We start from the raw sequence: 11,354 nt of genomic DNA, 5'->3' as shown, positions 1-11,354 counted from the left end.
CCGGCCAATGACGAAACGCGCCGCGCGTGACGTGGCGACGGGGGCCAATCGGACGCCGCTCTTTCTGTTTCTAGGCGCTTGAAGTTTTATTTTTTATGTGTTTGCTTTACGCGGGAGACGAGAGCCGACGCGGGAAACGGGTGGATGACGAAATGCTCTTTCATTTGATACCAAGATGACCGCGCTCTGTTGTGTCGTCGCGAAGTTACGGGGGTGCGAAAAACACTTGTTTTTCAAGGTTTTTAGTTGATATTGTGCCAGCTGAACTGCTGTAAGTAATTAATTAGGCCATTTAGAGATAGTTTTCAGCGGAAAAACTTCGTGATCGCGAGGAAGAAGGCCTGTGGAAGTGAAATATCAAACTTTCTAAAAATCAACTTTTTTTAAATTTTTCGCAAACTGAAACTCGCGTCCCCCCTTAAACCTTTCTTCATGATAGCGCTCCCTCGTGTGGCTTCCTCGGGGCAAATACAACTCGGCCTGATTGATTGATCATGACAGGCGACCCCCATAACTGGCGCCCAACGTGGGCGCCAGTTATGTGTTTGGATTGTAGCAGAGGGTTTTTGCAGATCCAGGTAGCACCACACGATATCCAGAAGACGGCGTTCACCTGTCACAGGGGTCTGTTTGAGTTTATCCGCCTTCCGTTCGGATTGTCCAACTCTCCATCGAGTTTCCAACGGCTTATGGACATCGTGCTGGGGGACGCGAAGTTCAACTTTGCCATGGCACACATGGATGATGTCGTCGTATTTTCAAAGTCATTCGAGGAGCACCTAGCGCACCTTGAGATCATCTTAAGCAGAATGAGCAAAGCGGGGTTAACGATTAATCCAAAGAAGGTACAGCCTGCGGCCTCAAGGGTCAACCTCTTGGGTTTTATCGTAGATGATGGTACTTTGAGGCCGAACAAGGATAAGTTGAGGGCCGTTCTTGATTACCCACCGCCGCGCAACGCGAAGAGCCTTCAAAGGTTCCTTGGAATGGTCGGTTTTTATCGGCAGTTCATTCCAGGGTGCGCTGGACTGACACGTATACTGAACCTGCTGCTCCACAAAGGCTCGAGATGGGCCTGGGGCCGAGAACAAGACATAGCTTTCTCTTCCCTCACGAAGGCGATAGCAGCCACGGCTAGCCTGTGCCTGCCAGACCTTAACCGTCCGTTCGCGGTACAGGCAGACATGAGCAACTATGGCGTCGGTGCGATGTTATTGCAAGAGCATGACTGACAGCTGCGCCCGGTGGCATTCGCCAGCCGAACCCTTACACCGCCAGAACGCAATTACAGCGTGACGGAAAAGAAGGAGCTGGCCGTCATGTTTGCTCTAAAGAAATTCTACCTGTATTTAGACGGGGGGTTGGCAACCAGGCGCCAGACGGGAATTAAACTTAAACCGCGGGCGCCGAAATTCGGAGCCTCCATTCCCCATAGGAATACACATACGGATCTCGCCCCGTCCATAACTTTTCACTAAGTTGTTGGTGGGGGTTGGGATTCGTGTGGGAGGGAGTTCCATATGAGATCTCACTCTGTATAAAATTTTATTTATAGGTTTAGCTTAGTTTGGAAGTTACGAGCAGCGAAAGTTCCGAGGCGGGGGCTCAAGGGACGCCGCCATCTTCTTTTTTCCACCTCAACGCTCCGAAAAAGCTTTCACTTGGCGCTTTACCATTTCTTAACCTAACGGGTTGAAATTTAAATCGCATCTTCCCCTCGACGAATAGATCATCCTACGTAAATTTGAAATCAAAATATGAAAATTTGATTAAGATACAGACGTATCTCCAAAATCCAAGATGGCGCCGCTCAAAGGACGTTAGCAGACGCTAACTTCCGAGGCTAATAACTTTTGAAGTTTTGTATCTAGATTTTTGAAATTTGCCACACGTTTGCCCGCCAGTGGCGGCTTTCTTACTGGAGATTCTTGTCCATGTGCATGCGCGGGTTGCCCAGTTTTTGGTGGTTGAAGTTTTCGCATTGAAATACATGTGTTAACTCCGGACATTAATAACTTTTAGAGATTTATTCCTACAGTTTTGCAATTTTCCACGTCGCTTGGTATCATTACCGAGTTCCTTACTGGAGAGTTTGGAGGTTGTGGACATACAACTGCACAAATTATAGACAGACACACTTTTCCCATTGAAACACATGTGAAATGTCGTGGTCGAGAAATCATTCTCGCGATACGGTCAGAGATCACTCACGATCTCCCTTAAGGGATACTGACGATCGAGCACAAACCAACATGGACACTCAAATGAGTTCCAAGAAAAAGAAAATGAAAGACAAGAAAAAAGAGGCCGATCAGGAAAAACAAAAACAGATGCCGGGCGCAGGCTCGTTGAGTTCGTCTCACGAACCAGAAATCAAGAAGACACGTACAGAAAGTACAGTACCCACCGCTCAACAGACCAATCTAGCACCGACCTCTGTGGTGGACCTAACACAGTCGGGTGTGGAGGGCTCTCAGGCGTCCTTCAGGGACAGGCTGGGGAGGGCTCAGTTGGATTACCTGGCCGCGGTGACCCCGTGTGGAACACTGCTAAGCCCGGAACAACTGAGCGCCCTGGCACAAAGTGTGCAAAACTTGACCAATATTTCCATCGAAATATTGGAACGAAACGCCTACCTACAGGGAAGGTTGGATGAACAGGCTCTTCATCCAAACCAGACGTATGCAGAAGCGACTAAGGGTTTAACAACAACTAAGCCGAAAGAGACCGAGGAACAAACACAAATGGACACCGTCACTCAGGAAACACCTAGTGAAAAGGTTGCACTCCTAGTCTTCCCAAAACATCCCACACGGGGTCAAGAGTTTAGTCAGGTGATCTCCACCCTGCAGTCGGCAGTCCTTCCTGGGGAGATAGGACTGACTGCCCCAGAATTTCGATCTATCAAAGGAGGAGCCCTGGTCCTGAGTACTTCCAGGGAAGGGATTGCTCGGTTGGAGAAGACCATCAATTCTCACATCAAACTGAAGGACAAGCTTCAGGCCAAACAGCCTTTCCGTAGAAATCCACAGATTAAGTTGCGAGGGCTGCTAAAATGTGACGATCAGGATCTAAAACAGAAGATACTGCAACAAAATGAGGTCGTGGGAACGGCGGATGATATTCAGATCATCCGCCGATTCGAGGGTAAGGATGGACTCTGCACAGTGATAATTGAGGTCACGCCGGCTATCTTTGGGCAGATCAAGGCACGGTCGAGGGTCTTTGTAGACTGGAGCTCTAACCCAGTCGAAGAGAATCTCCACGTGTTGTTCTGCAAAAGGTGCTGCCGCTATGGTCATCTGGCATCCAGATGTACCAGCACTCCACGGTGTACAGAGTGCGGAGGCGACCACCTTAACAGCGACTGTGAAGGCGAAAAGCATCACTGTCTCAGCTGTGCAGGGAGCACAATCCAGAGTAAGAGAAACCATGCTCACTCCGCTATGTGGTCGGGTCGCCCGATCCTCAAGGCACAGATCGAGAGACTTAAGAGCAAAATAAACTACAACTAACTCCAACAAGATGTCAAGTATTCGTTTTCCTTTAAACATGGCTGACCCATTAAAAATATTACAAATAAATGTAAATCACTCTTACTCCGCAATAGAACATTTAAAAATCACTATTGCTCAAATTCAACCTAATATAATAGCTCTCCAAGAGCCCTATTACCACAATGACAAAATAATCGGCTTTTCCCTAAACGAAATAATAATTCAACATTCCGAACAACCTCGTTCAGCCATGATAGTGAGGGGAGGGAATATTGATGCTTTCCCAGAGAAAGTGCAACGCGACCTAATATCTCTGCGGGTCACATTTAACAAGGAATGTTTGAGAGTCGTAAATGTATATAACCCACCGAACGATGACATTGAGATCATCTTGGATCAATTGGAAGAGATAGTAACTACTTACGATCCTCTCCCTACGGTTATTCTGGGTGATTTTAACGCAAAGCACCAGGCTTGGGGCGGAAAACACTCAGATGATAACGGGGACAAAGTGACACAATTTCTTATTAACCATTCTTTGCATATTCTTAATGACAAAGACCAAGGTCCAACATTTGAATCGCGCAGAGGAAGCAGTTTCATTGACCTAACTCTAGTTAACCACAGTTTTTTTAGGGAAGTGATGGAATGGAAAATCCTGGAGAACCATAGTGAGAGTGACCACAAGTACATTTTAACTACCTGTTTCCATTCCTACTCACAACCAAAAAAGAGGTTGACAGTAAAAGGTGAACTTAAACTGCTAGAAACTCTGGCCCAGGACAGGTGGATCGCCTCATTGCGGGACATAGAAATATCTTCCGTAACGCAACTAGAAACTATCATACATAGATTGTATGATAAAATTAACGCTTGGATACAGAAATTCTCCAGAATTGTTCCTTACGAGAAAAAGAGCCTAAAATGGTGGACCCCAGACTTGGAGGTCGAGCGTAAGAAAGTAGGAGCCCTGAGGAGGAGGTACCAAAAAACAAGCAACAATACTAGGGGAATACAAAAAGTTAAATACAAACATGCTCTAGTAGAGTATAAGAAACATATAGCAGCGGCTAAGGAGACTTCTTGGCAAAACTTTTGTACAGAGGTCACGCAGGCAAATATCTTTAGCTTACCTTATAAGCTAGCCCTTAAAAAGATAAAGAAACCTACTCTTATCCGGCCTATTACCCAACCTGATGGAACCCAAACTCAAAGCTTGGAGAGTTCCATTAAGAACATTCTGGCATACCACTTCCCAGACGATGATCCCGAGTCATACTCAAACTATCAAAAAGAGGTATTGCAGTCCCTTCAGACGGCAATGCATGGGGAAAATGATCTAGACTTTACCATCCCTGAGTTAGAACGGGTGGTCGCCCAGTTGGCCCGGCGAGTTACCCCAGGGACGGACCAACTGACACCACAGATGGTCAAAACATTGTGTAACGCTCATGCACCCAGCATCCTAAAGCTTTTTAATGCTTGTCTAAGGTACGGATTTTTCCCATCTCAGTGGAGGGAGTCAAGAGTTGTTCTGTTGACCAAACAGGAAAAACCATCCAACGAGGCGAAAAGTTTCAGACCAATTTGCATTTCCTCGCTCTTTGGGAAACTTTTAGAAAAACTTTTGAACAATCGCATATACTATTTTCTTTACAACAACAACTTACTGCACCCCAACCAGTTTGGGTTTACTCATGGCAAGTCGGCGACCCTAGCACTTTACCACCTCAAGCGCAACATAGAAACAAACAGGGAGGAAGGGAGGAAAAACGTATTGATTTCATTAGACATATCTAATGCATTTAATTCTATTTGGCTTCCCTTTTTATTTCATTACTTTCATTCCCATGAACTCCCACTTAATTTGTATAACTTACTTAAGGCAGTATTCAATCACAGATCAGTAACTTATTCCACAAACACCACCCATCTTGTCAAACAAGCCACAATGGGATGCCCACAGGGCTCCCCCATCAGCCCACTTATGTGGAATGTCTTGATTTCCAGTCTTCTGGAAATTTCTTTTCCAGAGGGAGCACAGTTACAAGCATTTGCAGACGACGTGGTGATCTTAATTTCAGGAAAAACTAGACTTCAACTAGAATTATTAGCCCGTAAAACATTGGAAATGATTCAAACATGGAGTATTAATCATAGAGTTAGATTCAACCCCGAAAAATCAAAGTTTTTATTAATAGGAAAGGACTATAAAAAACGTCCACCAACCATAAAACTAGGTTCAGTTTCAATACCTAGTGTGCCTGAACTAAAAATACTAGGAGTGGTATTTGATGGTAACCTCACCTTTCTACCACACTTACAATATGTTCAGAAAAAGGTAGCTCAATCTACTCTAGCATTGAGTGCCTATTCTGGACTTCACTGGGGATACAATCCTCACCAATTTAGACAACTCTATTTAAGGTCAATAGAAAAAATTATAACTTATGGTTGCCCGATTTACTATAAATTCGAAAAGAATTCACATCAGTTACGCAAACTTAAAACAGTACAGCGTATACCACTTTTAAAAATCACAAAGGCATTCAGGACTGTTCCTAACGACAGTCTAAATATCCTAGCACGAGTTCTACCGATACATCTAACGATAGAAAAAGAGTTTCACATGTTTAAACTCTTTCAACTTAAGAATGATGACACAATTGAAGGGGAAAGAGTGGAAGTCACCGATCTAGACTACCCAATCGACTTGAGAGCACTTCATCCATCTGCCTGTCTCGCTTATCCTTATAAACCAATGCCACTCATGGAAAGACAGGTGGATTATGAAGTGTATACAGATGGCTCAGTCCAGAAGGAAGCTGTTGGAGCAGCATTCGTGGTGATGAAACCAACGATGGAAGTCTTACAAGTAGGTAAGTATAGACTACCTCCACATGCGACCATTTATGATGCGGAATTAGAAGCAATTCAAAAAGCTTTAGATTTCCTTCAAACATTAAAAGAACCCTCTAAGATCATCTTAATAACAGATAGTCTATCCTCACTCCAGGCGATAGCTAACCCAAATAACACAAACCGTCAGGTTTATAACATAAAGCTAACCATAAAAGAATTACTTACTAAACAATCTCTCATTCTTCAACATGTTAAAAGCCATAACAACAATATCGGGAATGATTATGCAGATAAACTGGCTAAACAAGCTCGAACAGAGGGGCAGCTTGCTGATAGACCAAGGTCAAAGAAAAATGTTAAACAGTACATAGTTAGTCTTCTTTACGAGAAATGGAACACAACATGGATGACCATGGGAAAGGATAGTTCACTTTTCCAATGGATTCCTACACCTAAGAATATCCCAGATTACTTTCCTTCGGATTTTTTGCTTACGCAGCTTCTTACTAACCATGGTAGGTTTCCTTTTTATTTCTTTAAGTTCAATAAACAACCACACTCGGACTGCCCTTGTGGAGAAATGGCACTGGATTTTAACCACTATGTTTTGAACTGTCCACTAACTCTGTCGGAGAGAAATCAGATAAGCGCCCTTCAAGTAAACGATCTTTCCACAGAAACCAAACGTAAAATAATCAATAACGAATCAATAATAAGAATTCTTACTACTATGGTGGCTAAGATATCTTCCCACATTGAACAGCTATAAAAAAAAAAAAAATATATAAAAAATGTGTCGGGGAGTAGGGCCCCCATGGCCACTACACACAACAGTCCTAAAGGGATTTATAGTAAACTGATTTTTCCTAAGGAGAAGGAAAACAGCAAAAAAAAAAAAAAAAAAGAAAGGCAAATGAAAGGACAAACTAAGCTGGAACCGAGAAAAAAAAAAAAAAACCAAAGCAAATTGAAAAAAAAAAAGCAACAACAACTTCGGTTCTATGAAAACATCCTTCATCAGTGCAAAAAAAAAAAAAAAAAAAAAAAACCCACCAAGCCTCGCCGAGGCCAAACAGCTGGACAACCAAAGTCCAAAACTGGACATACTTGGACAACCAAAGTCCACACCACATCAAAAAAAAAAAAAAAAAAAAAGTCAAAGAGAACTTTACAGTACAACTCCAAACAAAGGCAGATGAATCGCAGCCAGAAGTCCGGCCTAAAACGTCTGTTAGGGGTGGAGAGGGCCAGGGCCCACTCTTAACCCAAAAAAAAAAAAAAAACAAGAAGGAAAGCACATACGTGTGTGGACATGAGTTCAGAGGACGGGGAGAGACATTGAGTCGACTCCTGCGAGCTAGGCTCAGCCCTGGGATGGGTCGGCTCCCCCCGACCATCTAGGTTGGGGTGCCTCATTGAACTGGAAAGGAAAAAAAGAAAACGCAATGGCCGTAGACTATACTGCCGGAGGAAAACATGAAAACGTCAACAAGTCTCATGGTGGATGTCTCAATGCACTGTGGAATTGAACAATTCCAAGAGGAAAGAAAAATTCCTCTTCAGGTATAAGCTCAGAAAAAAAAAAAAAGATTTTCAACTACGGTTGACTTTCCACTCCTGAAGAAAAAAAAAAAAAAAGGACAAATAAAATGCTGTACCTTGCTGTAAAATAAGAACAAACTGTATGAAGACAATATACAGTACTGGCCGTGGGGACCTTTGCGCCTCTCGACATTTTAATTACAAACAAAACAAAAACCTTAAGATAGCTATACCAAATCTAAAATAGCCAGTAATCTTAGGAGAATCCATTGGAAAATTAACTGGTAAAGATAATTTCTAAAGAAATCACCAGGTACTTAACACTCCCTACCAAAAAAAGAAAAAAAAAAAAAACTGTATTGAATGCTTATTAACCCCAACTTATAGCGATTGGATGCGGTGGGGGGGGGGAGATAATGCATTTCTATTCTATTCAGAGCAACAAACCATACAGCACTGAACCCTTGCAACACATCACCAAATCGACTCGGCCTGGACCTTCTGTTCCGCGGAGCGCCATCTGGTTGGGAGCCTTGGGACTTGCTCCCTGAGGATCCCCCTGGTGGCTTGGGGAGGGACGATCTTGAGGCTGGCCTTTCCTGCATCTCGAACTGCTGCGGGGCGCCTGCGCGGGCGGGGGCCTGAATCAAGCCATGCAAGCAAAGAGAGAAATCTCACATCACCTCTCAACTCACAGAAGAGGCATGCAAACTGCAATGAGAACCTGGCTGACACGTGAGGGGAGGGGTCTACGGTTGGGGGCCTTGGCCTATTGACCAAGGCTCCCCCTGGCGCGGCATCTTGCTGGGGCCGTCGGCCCCAGTATGGGGATAGCCGCCCACGAGCGAGCTCTGTGAGACGTGCCTGCCCCGGGACTGACAACCCCCGGGCGGATTTTCCTTGCATCTCGGACCGTCGACGCCCCTCACCTAGTTGAGAGCCGCCTATGGAACCTGCCATAAACAGAATACAGAAGAAGGAATAGAATCTTCCATTGACTCACATCTCATGGACAAAGGCATCAAACTTCAAGTGACTCTTGACTGACTCCCGGAGGGGTCCCACGGTTGGGGGTCTCAGTCCACCAACTGAGACCCCCCCTGGCGCGGCGTCCCGCTGGGGCCGTCGACCCTAGCAATGGGAGCGCCGCCCACAAGCGAGCTCTGTGAGACGTGCCTGCCCCGGGACTGGCAGTCCCCGGGCGGATTTTCCTTGCATCTCGGACCGTGGCTGCCCCTCTTGTGGTTGGAGGGAATCAATGAAACTGACAACAACCGTGTAAGGACACCTGCATAAAGAAGACAAGAAGTGCTGAAATACTGTGAAGTGAAAAACTGTGAATTGAAAAATTGTGAAATGAAGACAAGAAGTGCTAAAATACTGTGAAGTGAAAAACTGTGAATTGAAAAATTGTGAATTGAAGACAACTATTTCTATTACTTTTCATACTTTATATTTAAACTTTCCACCAATTTTTTAATTCTATAGAAGACCCTATAGATAGATATTTTTATAAATAAATGCCCGCTGATTAGGCCTGCTCCCCTGGCTGTGGTTTGCTAACCCTTTCCTATTATTTTTTATTACCTTCTTTTCCTTTTATTTTTGTTATTCATTTTTTATATAAAATAAAATTTCTTTTTTGGTGGATCCTTCTACCCACAATATTTTTAAATCATATTGGCTTTAAATCGGCTATGCCTAACAGGCGGTACCGATTGAGGAACTTTATTTTTCAGTATTTTTATATTCCTCACCTATCTTATGTATTTAGACGGGACCACCTTCGTCATTCAGACAGACCACGCCGCTCTAACCTGGATTCAAAGGTTGAAAGAGCCGGCGGGGAGGTTAGCTCGGTAAGCACTCACTTTGCAGCAATACTCCTATACTGTAGAGTACCAAAAGGGCTCCACCAACAAGGTTGCAGACACACTTTCTCGGGCACCCCAGGATAGTAGTTGGAAGGAGGAGACGCAACCAGGGGATTGCAAGAGACAAGCTTCCCGCGCGGCCGCTCCTAAGCGAGACAGCGGGGAGGGATCGATGCAACAGGAGCTCGTCGCAGTTTTAGGAAGCCGCACGAGGGAACAAAGGATCGTGGCTTGGGGTGAAGTGGTGAGCAAGGAAGAGCATGTCGAGGCCCAAAAGGAAGATGGTTTTTGTCAGCAAGTGTTGGGGACAATTGCGGAAATGGCAAGCAACACCGCTGCCGGCAGATGCACGCAAACAAGTGGGTGCTAAGCTGCAGCGAGTAGGAGGGCCGCTGCGGTGAGCGTTGAAGGTGTCGGGCGTAAGCCCGCCTGGAGCCGCCGCTGGTGCAGATCTTGGTGGTAGTAGCAAATACTCAAGTGAGAACCTTGAGGACTGAAGTGGAGAAGGGTTCCATGTGAACAGCAGTTGAACATGGGTCAGTCGGTCCTAAGGGAAAGGAGAAGTTCTTTCCGAAGCGGGAGCACTTTTTTGCAGTGGAGAGAGCCCCGCAGTGACCGAAAGGGAATCGGGTTAATAATCCCGAACCCGGACACGGAGATTGGTCCTTCGGGGCCCAGTGCGGTAACGCAAACCAGCTCGGAGACGCCGATGCGAGCCCCGGGAAGAGTTTTCTTTTCTCTGTAAGGAGATCGAGTCCCTGGAATGGGTTCGCCCCGAGATAGGGATGGTGGCTCCGTAGAGCAGTGCGGTTCTTGCGCTGTCCGGTGCGCTCGCGTCGGCCCTTGAAAATCCGAGTGAGGGAGTGTGATTTTCGTGCCGGACCGTACCCACATCCGCAGCAGGTCTCCAAGGTGAACAGCCTCTAGTCGATGGACCAATGTAGGTAAGGGAAGTCGGCAAAACGGATCCGTAACCTTGGGATAAGGATTGGCTCTGAGGACTGAGCCGGTCGGGCTGGGGACCTGAAGCAGGAACGGCACTGCACCGGGACTGGGCGGGGCTCGCCGTTCACGCGGCGCGGCCAAGCCCGGACCAGCGTCGGGACCTTCCTGTGGAAAGCCTCAGCTGCGCGGCGTCCGAGGGCTTCGTGCCCAAAGTGCTATGCTTCGGCCGGCAAAGAACAGTCAACTCAGAACTGGCACGGACCGGGGGAATCCGACTGTCTAATTAAAACAAAGCATTGCGATGGCCGCTGGTCGGTGTTGACGCAATGTGATTTCTGCCCAGTGCTCTGAATGTCAACGTGAAGAGATTCATCAAAGCGCGGGTAAACGGCGGGAGTAAGGGGAAAATCCAACCGCAGACCTCCACGTGGTCCCTTCTGGGCATCGGAGTCTATCTCCGATGGCAGACGTGCGGCAATGGTGCACACGGCCGTGTCATGCAGCCGTGTGTGTGCAACCACGTAATGTGTTTGCACCTTGCATAACATCGCAAACTGAGCAGCCCTCAGATTTACTTGTCGTTCGGGTTGCCAGCCCATTCGACAAAATTTCACTTGGCCTGGACAGACAAAAG

General features: G+C 46.0%; 2 protein-coding genes across 2 annotated transcripts; both read left to right on the top strand.

The window, feature by feature from the left end:
* Nucleotides 1-201: 201 nt before the first annotated feature.
* LOC121832851 lies at nt 202-9,443 on the top strand. Its single transcript, XM_042287184.1, has one exon. The coding sequence runs from the start codon at nt 2,163-2,165 to the stop codon at nt 3,513-3,515; it is 1,353 nt and encodes a 450-aa protein (XP_042143118.1). The 5' UTR covers nt 202-2,162; the 3' UTR covers nt 3,516-9,443.
* LOC121048000 (putative 115 kDa protein in type-1 retrotransposable element R1DM) lies at nt 3,553-9,443 on the top strand. The gene is made up of 2 exons (XM_040503786.2): nt 3,553-6,376; nt 8,339-9,443. The coding sequence occupies exons 1-2, from the start codon at nt 3,553-3,555 to the stop codon at nt 8,359-8,361; spliced, it is 2,847 nt and encodes a 948-aa protein (XP_040359720.2). The 3' UTR covers nt 8,362-9,443.
* Nucleotides 9,444-11,354: the final 1,911 nt, after the last annotated feature.

Source organism: Ixodes scapularis, unplaced genomic scaffold (assembly GCF_016920785.2).
Source record: "Ixodes scapularis isolate PalLabHiFi unplaced genomic scaffold, ASM1692078v2 PGA_scaffold9__187_contigs__length_104089568, whole genome shotgun sequence".
NCBI classification, from domain to species: domain Eukaryota; kingdom Metazoa; phylum Arthropoda; class Arachnida; order Ixodida; family Ixodidae; genus Ixodes; species Ixodes scapularis.
The sequence above is the reverse complement of the archived record's forward strand: the minus strand, read 5'-3'. Positions and strand labels throughout refer to the sequence as shown.